Source organism: Littorina saxatilis, linkage group LG4, assembly GCF_037325665.1.
Source record: "Littorina saxatilis isolate snail1 linkage group LG4, US_GU_Lsax_2.0, whole genome shotgun sequence".
NCBI lineage: Eukaryota > Metazoa > Mollusca > Gastropoda > Littorinimorpha > Littorinidae > Littorina > Littorina saxatilis.
Window position 1 is genome coordinate 9,021,152 of NC_090248.1, and position 18,042 is coordinate 9,039,193.

At 43.6% G+C, this 18,042-nt stretch overlaps 1 protein-coding gene across 1 annotated transcript in view; it reads right to left on the minus strand.

Moving 5' to 3' along the window:
- LOC138963904 (uncharacterized) overlaps positions 1-18,042 on the minus strand; it is a 33,058-nt gene that overhangs the window by 12,401 nt on the left and 2,615 nt on the right. The window contains exons 2-14 of the mRNA XM_070335756.1: positions 12,709-12,826; positions 11,749-11,900; positions 11,305-11,381; positions 10,329-10,451; positions 9,153-9,313; positions 7,754-7,934; positions 6,514-6,747; positions 5,359-5,621; positions 4,562-4,694; positions 2,940-3,125; positions 2,253-2,429; positions 1,487-1,663; positions 89-260 (exon numbers count right to left, since the gene is read on the minus strand). Of these exons, the coding sequence (XP_070191857.1) occupies positions 89-260; positions 1,487-1,663; positions 2,253-2,429; positions 2,940-3,125; positions 4,562-4,694; positions 5,359-5,621; positions 6,514-6,747; positions 7,754-7,934; positions 9,153-9,313; positions 10,329-10,451; positions 11,305-11,381; positions 11,749-11,900; positions 12,709-12,770 (2,098 nt within the window). The 5' untranslated portion in view covers positions 12,771-12,826. The remainder of the gene's footprint in view (positions 1-88; positions 261-1,486; positions 1,664-2,252; positions 2,430-2,939; positions 3,126-4,561; positions 4,695-5,358; positions 5,622-6,513; positions 6,748-7,753; positions 7,935-9,152; positions 9,314-10,328; positions 10,452-11,304; positions 11,382-11,748; positions 11,901-12,708; positions 12,827-18,042) is intronic.

Consider the following 18,042-nt stretch of genomic DNA (forward strand, 5'->3'; position numbering starts at 1 on the left):
TCCAGCTCATGCATGTGCATGAGATGAAGGTCGTCGTGTCGACATGAATGAAAGTGCATAATAATACAAACAACGTTGCGTATCGTACGTTTAAAGGGGAAGACCAACTTGACGTCCAGCTCGTGGTCAGTGTCGGCCTCCGTGAAGGTGAGTCCGCTGTGACGGTGCCAGAGGGACAGGGCGGCTGGTACCCACGTGTGGGGCTCGTGCTCCACTCTCTCGTCTAGGTAGAACTGCTGGCCCAGCGCCGTTAGCGTTTCCTGAAACACGTTAGTCACAAGTGGAGTTTAGAGCGAGTTCCCATGCTGATAGAATAGTCGATGATCAGAAAAAAAGTCGTTAATGTACAGACTTCTCCGCTAAAAATGCAAATCCCTACTTGTAACCAGCAGAAAGCTGTTACGAATGGTCTTTGTTTGCAACACTCAACAACGTCAGCAACAGATGATGTTCGGAAATAACTGTCGTGTGTGTATGGGTTGTGAAAGAGTGAATACTTTTGCTTTAGTGAGTCAAGCTTTTCCATGTGACATTATAGGCCAGTCACTACTAGTAAGTGGTGTGTCTGAAAATACGTGGATAAGGAGCCCGTATGGACCGTTTAAATAAAAGCAAGGGTATTCACTCTTTCACACCCATACAAACCCGACAGAGTTATTTCTGAACATCATCTATTGCTGATGCTGTTAAGTGTTGCGAACATAGACCATTCGTAGTAGGGATTTGCCTTTTTAGCACAGAAATCTGTAAATGTTATGAACTTGTGATCTCAGAACAATTGTATAGCCAGGCTATCGGGGACAGTTTATTCCCAGAAAAAACACAAACAGTGGAGTGTTGCAAAACTACTGAACAGCCTCTGCCAAAATGCGAACGAATTGATTTATCTTTCTTCACTTTTAACAAAAGCATTGAGTGATGTCTGACTGACCGTCAAAAAGTTCGCAACCGCCGCCGTTAAATCATAACAGGTCAAAGGGAAAACGAACAAGGCATGATCTTCAGGAGGTCAGGACACCCCCGTTCCCAATGTAGTAGTAAATAAATCCAAACTTTGTTTAATAAGTCAGCTTAATTAGTTTGGACAACACTTTGGGCGAAATTATTGCTGCTGCAGAAACATTTAATTGGCAAGTATGTGACAGTCATCGTCTCTCTGACCCCCTCCCCCCACCCTCCCCTGTATAACCACCTTTCCGACTCATATCTCCCCGATAATTCTTTTGTTATATTTTTTCTTCTTTTTAAAAAAAAAATGTATCTTGTCTGTTTTACATTTCTAATAAGGGTATGAGCAATTATCTGACCTTGACATCACGTGATATAATATTTCCTATCTAGATGTACATATTTATAACCACAAATGTCTGTATCGCATATACGTGCCACCCTGTATTTCTTTAATAAAATCTTGTTTAAACCAAGACAGGGTGAAACCTATAGACCCCCGTTTAAAGGAGGGTGTAATGTCGTAAATGACCATTACCTTAAAGTGCAGTGCTGGCCACTGAAGCAAGCAACGACGCACGTGCATCACGAAGGGAGCCAGAGTGGCCCACAGCATTCTGACGTCCTCCGTTTCTCTGCCAAGGTCGTCGCCGTTCACCCGACACGCCACGTCGAACCTCTGGCCGTCAAGCTGCTGCTCTGCACACACTGTCGCCTGCACGTGCAAACATGCTCGTCAAGAGTGAGAAATCGCACACTCGTATGTCGCACAATATTGTGTGAAAAAATATTGTAATTAGAGAACCTCTTTTCACCAAGTACCCATGAAGCTTAGAAACCTGGGAACGCACACATCCCTGGTACGCACAATATTGTGTAAACGATTATTGCAATTATAGAACCTCTTTCTTCAAAGCGTTTCAACATGAACAGACCTGCAGTTCGGACTGACGATCTAACAGCGACGACAAGAAGAAGAACATGAACAAAGAGTATGTCTAGGCTGCGGAAAGCAAAGACGTCACAGATCGGAACTACCTCTTCTGACACAGAGGAAAATATAGGTCAGTTGGACCTGGCTTTAAAACATATTGGTCAAATTCTCCTGACCGCAAAACGCTGTTGTGTTGGAAAACATCCTAGGAGTCAAAGCCATCGGACATGCGACCGACCGGTGGTCAGAACAATTTAAAGCGTCTGATCAAGAAAGTATGCGTAAATGATAGAAGACAGAGGCCTGGGAACAATACTCCCTCTTTTACATTCAGAATCGGACGGGGTGGGATAACAGGTTCTATGCTTACCTCCCCTACTCTGAGCAGCAGGCCAGTGCGCCAGAGGTGACGGTAGTTGCTGCTGTGACGACTGAAGAAGAGGACCGCCGCCAGGAGGCGCTGCAGCACACCCGCGTGCACGTGCAGGTGGAAAGACCACGTGATCTGGATGTCACCTACGAACGGCTTGGCTGTCCAGTTCAATTGCTGCAAGAGAACGAACAAACATTTTATTTTAAATGCAGCTGTGAGCTGTACGGGCGTGTTCTCATCGCTTACAAATCTGCTGTTTCTTGCTCCGGCATGGTCCTGTTCCTTATACATGTACCAGCTTTGGGTAGTTTTGTGTTCCTTCTAAAATAGATAATTGTTTCCTTTTTCAAAATATAAACTAGGTTAGACTAAGAGCATGAATTAAGCAGAGTAAAGGTTACTTGAAGAGGGAATCTTTTTCCTCTGCACTATACGCTCCAGACTCATTGGTCAAAACTCGGCGAGCCACTTTGGTTTAGTTGAATAGCTACCACGTCCACCCTACCCCATTTCGGTTTCAGTGGAGAGATACCCCTTCCTCTCATCCTGCTTGACTCTCTGCATCATGGAGCGTTCCTTCAGTGCCACTTTCTTTGGACGGTGGTACATGCCCCCCCCCCCTCCCCCAAACAGCGAAAGAAAACTGAAAAGGCAGTATTCTGTTGGCGAGTGTGTGTCACTCACCGGCCTGTTATCCGACAGCAGTGAGAGGAGAGGTAGAGTGTAGCAGCGATGGACGGACAGCTCGAGGAAGTGGGGCATGGCCAGACCCTCGCAGTGTTTCTTCTGGTCGCTGTGGTGGGCTAGCAGCCCCAGGCCTTGCACGACTTGCAGCATGTGCTGTATCTGATCCTCGCTGAGCGGATATTCCTTGACAGAATGAAGAAAAAAGTGGAAAAGAAATGTAATGCAGTAATGTTGAACTTTGCTATATACTTTCCCCGGGTTGAGAGCGATACAGGCTCAGAAGTTCTGATGACTCACGGACATCTAAAACATTTGCGAACTACCACTTTTTAGTGACTAGGGGTTAGGGAAAACCACTGCGAAGTCATTTCACACATCGCCCGTTACAGTTATTGAATGCATTGTTCGCATTACTTCTCATCCAGGTACTGAGACTGGAAGTACTATACAAGTATCCACCTTTCATGTGATAGAGAAACAGAGCTCGACTCACATGGTAAGTCGGAACACATGAGTATACGTCTCAGATGCAACGTGTAAGGTTAGCCAGATTTTTGATTTTTGACTCACATGCGAAGCAAAAGTGAGTCTATGTACTCACCCGAGTCGTCCGTCCGTCCGTCCGTCCGTCCGTCCGGACGTCCGTCCGGCCGTCCGGAAAACTTTAACGTTGGATATTTCTTGGACACTATTCAGTCTATTAGTACCAAATTTGGCAAGATGGTGTATGATGACAAGGCCCCAAAAAACATACATAGCATCTTGACCTTGCTTCAAGGTCAAGGTCGCAGGGGCCATAAATGTTGTCTAAAAAACAGCTATTTTTCACATTTTTCACATTTTCTCTGAAGTTTTTGAGATTGAATACCTCACCTATATATGATATATAGGGCAAAGTAAGCCCCATCTTTTGATACCAGTTTGGTTTACCTTGCTTCAAGGTCAAGGTCACAGGAGCTCTTCAAAGTTGGATTGTATACATATTTTGAAGTGACCTTGACCCTGAACTATGGAAGATAACTGTTTCAAACTTAAAAATTATGTGGGGCACATGTTATGCTTTCATCATGAGACAAATTTGGTCACATATGATCAAGGTCAAGGTCTCTTTGATCCTTATGAAATGTGACCAAAATAAGGTAGTGAACCACTAAAAGTGACCATATCTCATGGTAGAAAGAGCCAATAAGCACCATTGTACTTCCTATGTCTTGAATTAACAGCTTTGTGTTGCATGACCTTGGATGACCTTGACCTTGGGTCAAGGTCACATGTATTTTGGTAGGAAAAATGTGTAAAGCAGTTCTTAGTGTATGATGTCATTGCTAGGTTTAGGTCAAGCATGTGAGTCGTATGGGCTTTGCCCTTCTTGTTTTTTTTTTGCGGGGGCAGGGGGGGGGGGGTCAGAGAGAGAGAGAGAGAGAGAGGAGGGTGGAGCGTGTAATGAGCCAAAGAGTTTCATCGTGTTAATTAAAACAAGGGCCATATAAGCATCGTTGCTTCCCAAGTCTCATTCGCATGTCCAACATATCTCACAAGAATCAAGCAATGGTTATGCAGTACATAACAGTACAGTACAATACAGTCCCAAAAGCAATTCATACAGATCAGCAGCTGACCTGCCACAGTAGAGGCAGCAGACATTCTCTGAGCGTTCCGAGTTGAGGGATGGCCTCCAGCACTTTGCACAGCATGTGTGGGTCCGGGTGCTTGAATCCTGAGTCTCTCGGCCAGAATCGCCCGGCCTCAAACCTGCTCAAAACATTGACAGGTATTGATAGAATCTTCAGAAATACCGTGTCACGGTGTGGAGCAAATGCACTGTATTCCACTTTTGAACACACATTTTCTAACCAGTTGTGAACACTGTGTGAGAAACTACTTTTGCAATTAGAACACCATGGTTTCCCACACAGTGTTAATTCACAATTGATTACAAAACGTGTGTTCAAAAATGGAATACTTCAGTTTAGAGTGTATTCTTGAGATATTCACACCTTAGGGTTCTGCTGTCTTGGTTTATAAGCATCCTCAGAATGCTTGGATCTATTTAAATACATTATAAGAATACAAACATATTTCAACCGAATCAATACGAGTTTACAAACAGTTCATCGGTCCGGGTATAAAAGGGATCCCGTTCTGTGGCATAGAACTAACTATTTACAACTTGCTGTTTACTCCCTTGAAAAGATTCTCTCTGCGCATTTTGTTTAGATGCACGAAACAACGTGGTTCAACTGGAATATCGATAGAGTTTACCTGGATGTTGGTTTAAACATGTTTATTCAATTTGAACATGATACAGTGTACACCAATATGTGGAAAACGGAACACGAACCCAAGCGAACGCTAATATTACGTGTCCCAGTGTTACTGGAGAAGGGGAGAGACGTCTTTAAAAAAAAAAAATCACCTGAACGATTTCTTGTCATCGTCGATGAGGCAATAACAAATTAGTGTAGCGAAGGTGGCAGGATGAACACACACGTAACGTTCTTCTTCCTGTCTCAGAGACTTCTCACCAGCCCCTTGTGCTGACGCCTTGTCTTTTTGTCTGGCCACAGGTTTCTTCTTGTCGTGTTGTTGGATGGGTTGTTGATGGCTGTGTTGCTGTTGCTGTTGCTGGCTCGGAGTGGGAAAGGTGACGGTGCCAAGGCTGAACTGTGAAAGCGCACCCTGGAAAGTTTGAAAAGTAAACGTGAAAGTGTTATCTCGATTTGCATAGGCGTTATGACATGATGTACGATTAAGTGCAAGGTTCGCATTCATTTTTTTTCCACCTAACCCATGTAAGTAAACTGACCGTGTAAGTATCTTGGTAAACAAGAAAGTTCAGTGTATGAACTCTACATTGAAGTGTTTCTCTTTTTAACACCCTTTCTGTAACTAGTTTTGTAAACAGTTTGCTTCTACTATATCACATTGTTTTCAAAACTGCATGCTCACAGAAAGGGTGTTCAAAAGTAGAACACCTCAGTTTAGAGTTTGGCATCGTTCAATGGCTGCCAACTTTCTCCAGTCATCTTGGGGCGGGGATATAGCTCAGTTGGTAGCGCGCTGGATTTGTATTCAGTTGGCCGCTGTCAGCGTGAGTTCGATCCCAGGTTCGGCGGAAATTTATTTCACAGAGTCAACTTTGTGTGCAGACTCTCTTCGGTGTCCGAACCTCCCCCCGTGTACACTACATTGGGTGTGCACGTTAAAGATCCCACGATTGACAAAAGGGTCTTTCCTGGCAAAATTGCTTAGGCACAGTTAATAATTGTCTACCTATACCCGTGTGACTTGGAATAATAGGCCGTGAAAGGTAAATATGCGCCGAAATGGCTGCAATCTACTGGCCATATAAAATTTCATCTCACACGGCATCACTGCAGAGCGCCTAGAACTGTACCCACGGAATATGCGCCATATAAGACTCATTGATTGATTGAGTCAACACAACCAAACTATTATTGTGCGAAATTTCTCGAAGGAACTTCAAATAGTGTTAGCTTGATTACTACCAAACCACTTAATAGAAATGTTTTTCTCTAATATCAAAATGTGTATGCGCTGAAGACGTTACCACTGCTTCCAAGTAGTCCATGTCGTCCTGAGAGTGGTCTTTATTCGCCTCCCCGCCATCTTTCGTCATTTCTTGGAAGTGTCTCCACGGTAACATGACAATGTCTCGCTCTCTCAGGGCCAGGATTTGGTCGTACAAAGCAACGGTGGAGGGCCGAACGGTACTGCTGCAGTACGGAAAGCTGGCTTGGTCTAAAGAAGCTTCCAAGAGAATCTTGCGTAGATCGTCCAGTCCCTACAAAATTGAAACATGAATTGTATGATTGCCTATTTGTTTGTTTGTTTGTTTGCTTGCTTAACGCCCAGCCGACCACGAAGGGCCATATCAGGGCGGTGCTGCTTTGACATATAACGTGCGCCACACACAAGACAGAAGTCGCAGCACAGGCTTCATGTCTCACCCAGTCACATTATTCTGACACCCCTGCACTAACCCCATAATGCCAGACGCCAGGCGGAGCAGCCACTGGATTGCCATTTTTAAAGTCTTAGGTATGACCCGGCCGGGGTTCGAACCCACGACCTCCCGATCACGGGGCGGACGCCTTACCACTAGGCCAACCGTGCCGGTCATGATTGCCTATGTTGAGTATACAATCTTGTGACATTGTGCGTGCAGTGGTTCATATTTCTTCATATTTTTTCAAAAGATTTGTGTGCGTGTGTGTGTGTGTGTGTGTGTGTGTGTGTGCGTGCGTGCTTGTGTGTGTGTGTGCGTGAGTGCGTGCGTGTGTGTGTGTGTGTGTCTGTGTGTGTGTCTGTGTGTGTGTGTGTGTGTGTGTGTGTGTGTGTGTGTGTGTGCGTGTGTGCAAATTGATCGATGTCATTTACAAATTTATTTCAGCCCCCATTTCCCACTTTGCACAGAAAGCACACAGGCTGTGTGTAGATATTTGGGATTTTTTAGGAGGGGGCGGGGGGGGTGAGGGAGTATGTGGAAGGATGGTCTTATCCAAGTTAAAAGCCTGGATAGATCTATTGTGATTGACAGAATGGTCTACACGGGGTAGACGCCGACAGATTTGTTTGTTTGTACCCAGCCGACCACGAAGGGTCATATACGCCGACAGATCGTACATTCGTTCATTATTGACTCTATTCACAGTCGAATGATGGTATATGTCGTTGGGCCGATTTTTGCGTGATGCGTTTATCTGAAAACCATTACTTTTAGTCTCTCAAGGGGGGGATTTGTGAATCGGGGCGTTTTCAAGCCAATGAAATACACTTATGTTATTCACCTTGCCGGAAAGGGCACTGACAGCAACAGCACGAACTTGGGGATTCCGTATAGCACGTGCAAAACGCTGCTCCAAGTGGGTCAGATGTTGCTGTGCCAGTCTGTGCTCTGCAGGGTCTTCACTTCCCTTCCGCTGCGTGTCGTTGTCTGTTTCCTTTGCGCGGCTCGTTTTGAGTAGTCCTCTGGCGATGAGGTTAGGACAGAAAGAACGAAAATTAGCCAGTGTTAATCCCAGCATTTTTATGAAGGAATCTAATGAAGGTGTTTCTTTTTTCTCAAGGTCTGGAGTATATTGTTGAAGTATTGCTTGCCCTCTTCATTAGGTGGGCACTGTGCCCATACCATGCAGAACTGTACATTTTCTTGGACCCCTCAGCTAACTTTTGTTTGGCAGACCCACGGTAAAACCTCACATTAGTTTGGCAGACCCACGGTAAAACCTCACATTAGTTTGGCAGACCCACGGTAAAACCTCACATTAGTTTGGAGAAGTCGGCTTTGCGAAGTGTACTTTACATGCATGAAGCTTTGACATGGAATTTTCGGTAAAAAGAAAGCAAAGTCTTCGTATTATTTGTTTTCTTTCCTCCGATAACGGCGTATGGCTGCCTAAATGGCGGGGTAAAAAACAGTCATACACGTAAAATTCCACTCGTGCAAAAAACATGAGTGTACGTGGGAGTTTCAGCCCACGAACGCAGAAAAAGAAGATTTGTTTTCTTCTCTAAATCATCTAAAGTCGGGGTAAAACCCGGGAACATGCCCCTAATGGTTAAACAATATTTGTCATCGCGAAGTCGACTTCGGTCTGAATTAAGGGTGCTTTTACAATGCAGTTGTCACCATTGCTTTAACAAGAAATTCCTCCGAGGTAGGAAAAACACCCCCGTCAAAGGGAAATAACCTTCTCAGTTGGTGGCAGTGACTGAGTGAGAATGGTTATTTCCCTTTGACCATTAAGATGTCCCTCTATAAGTCCTTGTATAATTTTAATCCACCAATAACTCCCTAACCGTGTGTTTGACTGGTCCCAATTTTTGTAAGGACCGTCTCAGGAATGTATAGAACCTGTTCACCAACTTTGGTGACGATCGGTCCGTTCATTCTTGAGATCTATATATGCAAACACAAACAAACAAACAAACAAACAAACACATCGACCGAAACCTATACACACCCCTATACCGGGGGTGTAATAAGCGACAGTATACAAGGAAGGACAGTGACCCCAACCGTTGTTTTAAACAACACAAGGTTACGTAGTCTGAGGGAATCAGGAGTCTTAAAATAAGGGTGCCCTTGAATGGAGACTCAATGGGTTTTTTTAACGAAAACCAAGGTCTTAAAAGTTAGAGGTATTAAGATAGAGAGTCTTAAAATGGAGTTGTCATTGTGCTCACTTAGTTTCTTCCATTTCTGCAGCAAGTCCTTGCTTGTAGCTTTCGTTCTGTTGATTGAGAACCTGAAGCAGTTTCTCCCTTGCCATCGTCTCTTGGGCAGCAGCCGGGGGCTGTAGCAGGTCCAGTTTGTTGCCCACGATGACCACTGTACTGCCCACATACTGACAACACATGGCGTAGTTAGTTTTTTTTTGGTTTTTTACAGTAACGCGAAAAAAGTATATATAGAGAATACTACATCGCTTGCTGTGTCGTACCAGATTTACACGAGTTGTTTTTTTAAATATTGAACTGCAAGCGAAAGCGAGCTGTTCACTATTTGAAAAAGCAACGAGTGTAAATCTGGTACGACACAGCAAGCCATGTAGTATTCTGTTTATCCTACATACTGTACTTACGTGTATTTTCCTGAAAATGTCTTGCAGACGAGGCAGCTAAATTGAAGACGCTTGTTTTGGAACCTCGATCTCTTCTAAAGCCTCGTGCAATCTATTACGTCAAAGCAAAGAAACGTCACTCTGAAAGTGTGGCGTGACGTGTTAGTTCTAAAGATTCATCGAGGGTAATTAGCGAGCGCAATTTTTGTTTCTATAATGACGTTTGTCTCGGTGACTTTGGCATCATAAGCAGTGGAAAAACAGGTCCCTGCCAGACTTGCTTGACATGACCTCATTTACATGATAAACACACGTGTGATTTGAACGATTATTATCTCACGGGTGTCTCTCTCGCGTATGTAGGATAAAGGTAGGTCTTCCTTTTTGAAATCGTGTCTTTGAGTAAATGCATTAGTTTGTGCTTACCTGCTTCTTGACGTCATTCCCCCTCCATCTCTCTCTCTCTCTGTCTCTTTATGTGTGTGTGTGTGTGTGTGTGTGTGTGTGTGTGTGTGTGTGTGTGTGTGTGGTGTGTGTGTGTGTGTTTATGTGTGTGTGTCTCTCTCTCTCTCGTTCGCACTCTCTCTCGCTCTCTCTCTCATTCGCTCTCTCTCTCTCTCTCTCTCGCGCGCGCTCTCTCTCGTTCGCACTCTCTCTCTCGCGCTCTCTTTCTCTATCTCTCTCTCCCTCCCTCTCTCTCTCTCTCTCTCTCTCTTTCTCTCTCTCTCTCTCTCTCTCTCTCTCTCTCTCTCTCTCTCTCTCTCTCTCTCTCTCTCTCTCTCTCTCTCATTTAACCTACCTTTTGCCGAATCATTCGATAGAGGGCCAAGACTTTCTCAGCTGCCTTGCCATCACTGACGTCATACACGATGACACAAAGAGTCCTGGCCGTGAGGAAGAGGCCATGTACGGCTTGGCATACCTGTCGACAGGTAATCAAATAAGGAAAGGGGTGGGGATGTAGCTCAGTCGGTAGCGCGCTGGATTTGTCCCCACGTTCGGCGAGAGAGTCAACTTTGTGTGCAGACTCTCCTCGGTGTCCGAACACCCCCGTGTGTACACGCAAGCACAAGACCAAGTGCGCACGAAAAAGATCCTGTAATCCAAGTCAGAGTTCGGTGTGTTATAGAAACACGAAAATACCCAGCATGCTTCCTCCGAAAACGGCGTATGGCTGCCTAAATGGCGGGGTAAAAAACGGTCATACACGTAAAATTCCACTCGTGCAATAAAACAACCCACCAGTGTACGTGGGAGTTTCAGCCCACGAACGCAGAAGAAGAAAGAAGAAGAATAAGGAAAGAAGTTTAACACTTTGGTTAATTCATGGACAGTTATTGGTTATTGTTGTTTTATTGTCCCCACAAACTATATGGCTATCTGGGACCGATGCAAGTTTCTTTCCTTTCTCAGATTACACTGCAGTAGCCTCCATGCTTAAAAGGTCAGGAACTAAATCAGGAGTAGTGAAACACCACAGGTACTAATGGAAATTGCTATACATCATAAGATATTCAAATTAATTCAATACTTATTTGAAAATAACTGTAAAAATCTTAGGTTTTTTTTAACATTCATAACCTTTTATTTATAAGTTTATTCTTGTTGTCAAAATGTGAATTTCCAATGGTAAATAAACGCCAGTAGTATCAGCAGCTGCTTGTTCAGTAAATGTCACTTCTTTTAAGTCTGTCGTTAAATTGCAATACTTTGTTCGTTTGTTTAATTACATGCTTGTTTATTCTCTTTGTTTTCCCCTCTGTCTGGCGACTCACCTGCCGTCCTGATGTGTCCCATAATTCTACAATGAGGTGATGTTCATCGCCGGTCAACTTGCGATTGAGCAGGCGTTCTGTGTAAAATGAATTATAGGTTACGTATATATACATGAAAGTCAGAAACAAAATTAAGACATTAAAGATATTATTTTGATTTACTCAATAGCTACGGCGTTAAAGAGAAATATAAAGACGGCCCGAAAATTAAGATTATAAGCACACACACACACACACACACACACACACACACACACACACACACACACACACACACACACAATCGCACGCACGCACGCACACACACACACACACACACACACACACACACACACACACACGCGCGCGCGCGCGCACACACACACACACACATACGCACTCACACACACACATACGCAAATATGCAAGCACACCCACGAGGGTTGCATATTTCAGACGACTCACGCAACTTTTGCGTCTTGAAGGGGGTCCACAGGTCCACGTTGACTCCCTCAGTCGGGGAGTACGATGTCGGGGAGTGGGGGGTGTTGTGCAGAAGACACTGGACCAGGCTGGACTTTCCACTCTCAACAGGTCCTATCACCATGATCTTCACCCTTTATGGGGCAAAGATCAGATCAGATCAGATAAGATAAGACAAGGATAAGACAAGACAAAAAGACAGGACAAGACAAGACAAGATAAGACAAGACAAGACAAGACAAGACAAGACAAGACAAGACAAGACAAGACAAGACAAGACAAGACAAGACAAGACAAGACAAGACAAGACAAGACAAGACAAGACAAGACAAGACAAGACAAGACAAGAAAAGACAAGACAAGACAAGATCAGACCAGATCAGGTCAGATCAGATAAGACAAGACAAAAAGACAGGACAAGACAAGACAAGATAAGACAAGATAAGATAAGATAAAGCTTTATTTTTGGAGGGTTATAGAATGAGCACTTTTTCTTACATTTTGCATCCATTTCTCGGCCAAACTAGGGATACCGTTTAAAACAATGAGCATTTTTAAAACATAATAAAAAAAAAATACATTTGGGAAAAGTCACTTACATAGAAAGAAAGAGTGAGAGAATTGAACTGAATTGAACTTTATTTAACACAGAGAGAGACACACAGAGAGAGAGACAGAGAGAGAGAGAGAGAGAGAGAGAGAGAGAGTCAGAGAGAGTCAGAGAGAGAGTCAGAGAGAGAGAGAGAGTCAGAGAGAGAGAGAGAGGGTCAGAGAGAGTCAGAGAGAGAGAGAGAAAGTCAGAGAGAGAGAGAGAGAGAGAGAGAGTCAGACAGACACTGAGAGAAGAGGGGGAGGGGGTCTTGAGGGGCAAGACGAGGGTCGGAGCAGAAGGTGAACAGAAAATCGTGTTAAAACTACATGCAGCATGATATATTGTGAAACCTGAACAGAGGTCCTGGGTAGGTGATATCATCCTCCGTTGACATCTGACTAGGTTCCTCCATTCTTTAAATCTTCTCATCACGTGACTCCGACCGTCTCCATGACAACCGATAACATTCTGCAAAAACATTGCACACCCAAAAATAAGTCTTACCCGGCAGATATGGATCGAGATATGATCTAATTCCAAATCATAGGCTTTCATCGGAAGTTCGCCCTAACCCTCATTAAGAGGCAGGAGCGCGCGCACTGACGCAAGCACGCACGCACGCACGCACGCACGAAAGCACACAGGCGCACACACACACACACAAACGCACGCATCACGCAAACACGTACGCCCATAAACACTGATGGATAAAGAGCAAAGCTGTCTTCCTCTTTGTTTAATAAACTGAGGCATTAACAAAATCGATTTCGAAACCGGAAAAAAACTTAAACCGCCAGGAGATCAACTGTTCAAACCCGGACACGAAATTAGATCGCACACACTTTTCATAACCTCCTCGGCAAATTTATCATTTTCATGTGAACGCAGATAGTCTATCACCTCTGAAAGGTTTTGCATGTTCCATTGGAGTTTGCAATAGCCTCAGTTTGAGCGGACCCAAGGAAATAAAGGAAGAAAGAAAGACTGAAAAAAAAGAAAGTAGCCTAAATGGGAAAGAAAGAAAGAAAGAAAGAAAGAAAGAAACAATCGAACAAACACACACACAAAACACACAACAACAAAACAAAACAAAAACAAAAACAAGTCGCGTAAGGCGAAAATACAACATTTAGTCAAGTAGCTGTCGAACTCACAGAATGAAACTAAACGCAATGCAACGCAGCAAGACCGTATACTCGTAACATCGTCAGTCCACCGCTCACGGCAAAGGCAGTGAAATTGACAAGAAGAGCGGGGTAGTAGTTGCACTGAGAACGATAGCACGCTTTTCTGTACCTCTCTTCGTTTTAACTTTCTGAGCGTGTTTTTAATCCAAACATATCATATCTATATGTTTTTGGAATCAGGAACCGACAAGGAATAAGATGAAAGTGTTTTTAAATTGATTTCGACAATTTAATTTTGATAATAATTTTTATATATTTAATTTTCAGAGCTTGTTTTTAATCCAAATATAGCATATTTATATGTTTTTGGAATCAGCAAATGATGGAGAATAAAATGAACGTAAATTTGGATCGTTTTATAAAAGAAATATTTTCTTTACAATTTTCAGATTTTTAATGACCAAAGTCATCAATTAATTTTTAAGCCACCACGCTGAAATGCAATACCGAAGTTCGGGCTTTGTCGAACAATACTTGACCAAACTTTCAACCAATTTGGTTGAAAAATGAGGGCGTGACAGTGCCGCCTCAACTTTCACGAAAAGCCGGATATGACGTCATCAAAGACATTTATCAAAAAAATGAAAAAAATGTATGCGGATATCATACCCAGGAACTTTCATGTCAAATTTCATAAAGATCGGTCCAGTAGTTTGGTCTGAATCGCTCTACACGCACGCACACACACACACACACACACACACACACACATACACACACACATACACACACACATACACACACACATACACCACGACCCTCGTCTCGATTCCCCCCTCGATGTTAAAACATTTAGTCATAATTTGACTAAATGTAAAAAGTAAGAACAAATGTAAGAATAACCTGAACCAATGGAATGATGCTGAAACGAGAACCTGAAGATGAAGAAACTGACAACACGTTAAAGATCCCACGATTGACAAAAGGGTCTTTCCTGGCAAAATTGTATAGGCATAGATAAAAATGTCCACCAAATACCCGTTTGACTTGGAATAAAGGCCGTGAAAGGTGAATGCTCGCCTAATAGGCTACTGAGCTTTACTGGCCGATGTGAATGCGTTATATATTGTGTGTAAAAAATGTCTGTTTGTCTGTCTGTCTGTAAAAAATTCCATTTCAAACAGCAGAAATTAATATGTAAGCGCCTAGGGCTATATCTAGATTAGGCGCATAAAAATGATCACAATAATAATAATAATACTAATACGAGTAAAAGAAAACATTGAAAAAGCAATGACGTCATCAATAAGTAAGAGAAAGCCATAGATCATAGGCGAAGAAGAGATGGGGCAAAAAATTGGTGACCGTGCTTTCCACATGCCTTTCACAATATCTCAGCCACCCACTGTTTGAGATCGATCGTTTAGCAAAGTCTGAGGATGTCGATGGCCCACTCCAGCTTTTTACCTGAGGTTTGCACCTGCCCATGTTCACAGGTAATTTACTTCAGCGCATGCTTGCACGCATCGCCGCTCCCGTTTTGTTTGGGTTTGCTGCCTGAAGTGGAATGCTGCCCTAGTAAATGGTGTGAACGATTGAAAATGTCTCGCCCAAAGCGTATATGTTACATCCACGATTTCTTTGATGATATGTTGCTGGTTTTTTTCCCTATCGTTTTCATTGTTTTCTGTCATTATTCGCTTGACGCGGCGGAAATAGGGCAATTACTGTAAAGGTTACTAGGGGCCGTGCTGACTTTGATTGATTAGGGTCGGGTGGCATAAAAGAAGACCTTTTTCGCGCAGCGATATGGCAAAATATGTATGAAGACCCCAACATGCAGTTGTTACGCAACATTTTGCAATGAGCGCTTCCCCTGTTGCTGATATACTACAGCAGGGTGTGTGATTAAAACTGAAGCAATATTGTCAGTGCTGGGTTAGTGGAGACCGGAAGTGACGTTGGAGTAAGTTGCAGACCAAACAAAGAATCAATTCTCGTCACAGTTTCAACTAGATAGCAAGCCCAGAGAACTCAAGTTAGACCAGATAGCAGTTGAAGTTGCTCGTGCCCATTGGGATAAAACAGTCACGGTCAGTGTGTTTGTTTGTTTGTTTGTTTGTTTGTTTGTTTGTTTGCTCGCTCGTTTGTTTGTTTGTTATGAAAACAGCGTTACATTTTATTTGGCAGTCGTAAAGTACGAGTTATTAAAATCTGCAAGGAACACTGGTGCGCTATATTCTGCCTTGTTTGTCCAAATATTTGTTTCTTGCAATATTTTCTTTTCTCAATTTTCTTTCACACAGAAGTACGAATGAATTCGAAAGCTTACTCGAGGTTTCTACCGATCCACTGTGAAATCAATGTACCCTATCGACATAAACTGAATCAATTGTTACCCTTGATCAGACTGGATTCCAGACTTCGGAGCCTGGCCGTTTGTCGTGGGTCTACCGCTAACCATGTGTTCAAACAAAAGGTATTCCCAGTTTATCAATTAAGCCCACGTTAGATGAGTAAGATCGCAACGGGCGCCAGTGAAATTAAAACTTTTTGGCAGGTGAATGGTACCGGTTCAGAAGAGTAAACGTTGGTACGTGGCACGAAGGCAGTTACGAGATTTGCGTGTGGGCTCATTTGTGTCTCGTTTTCCCCCTTTCAATTTACTTCTTTTGTGAAGAAAGTGTGCCTGAACACACACTCGTACGCACACACACACACACACACACACACTTGCTCGCACTTAAGCACGCTCGCACGTATGCACGCATGCACGCACGCATACGCACGCACGCACACACACACACACACACACTTTCTCTGTTTCTCTCTATTTCTCTCTCTCTCTCTAACACACACACGACACACACACACACACTCACACACACACACACACACAGACACACACAGACACACACACACACATACACACAGACACACACATACACACACACATACACACAGACACACACAGACACACACAGACACATACACACACACACATACACACACATACACACACACACACACACACATACACACAGACACACACACACACACACACATACACACACACACACACACACATACACACAGACACACACACACTCACACACACACACACACACACACACACATACACACAGACACACACACACTCACACACACACACACACACATACACACAGACACACACACACACTCACACACACACTCACACACACACACACACACACACACACACACATACACACACACACAGGCACACACACACACACACACACAGACACACAGACACACACACACTCACACACACACACACATACACACAGACACTCACACACACACTCACACACACACACACACATACACACACACACAGGCACACACACACACTCACACACACTCACACACACACACACACACACATACACACACACACACACTCACACACACACACACACACACACACACACAGACAGACACACACACTCACACACACACACACACACATGCACACAGACACACACACACACACACACTCTCACACACACACACACACACACACACATACACACAGACACACACACACACACTCACACACACACACACATACACACAGACACACACACTCACACACACACACACACACACACACACACACACACACACACACACACACACACACACACACACACACACACACACACGCCGGCTGAACAATAAGCAGTCAGAAGGGCCTGGATAAAATCACTGACACTGCTGATGTGAAAGAGAGCTGTTTCATTCTCTATCTCGCTTGGCAACGTAATGAAGATTAGTTAAAGAAAATGACGCATGGGCTTTAGCTGCCACCTATCAAATTCACAATGTTTACCCTGACCGTATTCATTGTCCGCACCGTGGTTAGAATAGCAGTATCACACAGCAGGAATACATTTTGTAAAAGGAGCATCTGAACTGAACTGTTTCCTTCAGTATAATACTTTTATAACAATGACAAACTTGTCTAAATTCTGGACACGAGAGAGTTGTGGTCAGACATATACACGGTTGACGTCGGGTTTTCTTATCAACCTCAATCAAGGAAAGTGACCGTCATTGGGAACCAACCCCCTCCAACCCCTCCGCCAAAAGAAAAACGAAAAACGTGAAAGGCACTTGGAGTTAAAATGTAATCAGAATGGAGGACGGTGAGCAGGCGCAAGGAAGTTAGAAATACAATGGAAGCCCCTTCCAACGCCTCCCAATTTAAGACTTCCTTCCCTTTAAGACTTCCTTCCCTTTAAGACTTCCTTCCCTTTAAGACTTCCTTCCCTTTAAGACGTCCTTCCCTTTAAGACTTCCTTCCCTTTAAGAATTCCTTCCCTTTATGACTTCCTTCCCTTTAAGACTTCCTTCCCTTTAAGACTTCCTTCCCTTTAAGACCCTGTTTTTCAGCCTTTTTGTTCATATCCTCTGTAAATGTACCCCCATTTTAAGACTCCCTCCTTTTTAAGACCAGATTTTCTCAGATATTTCCGAGGTCTTAAAAGGGGGTTCCACCGTTGACGCAAG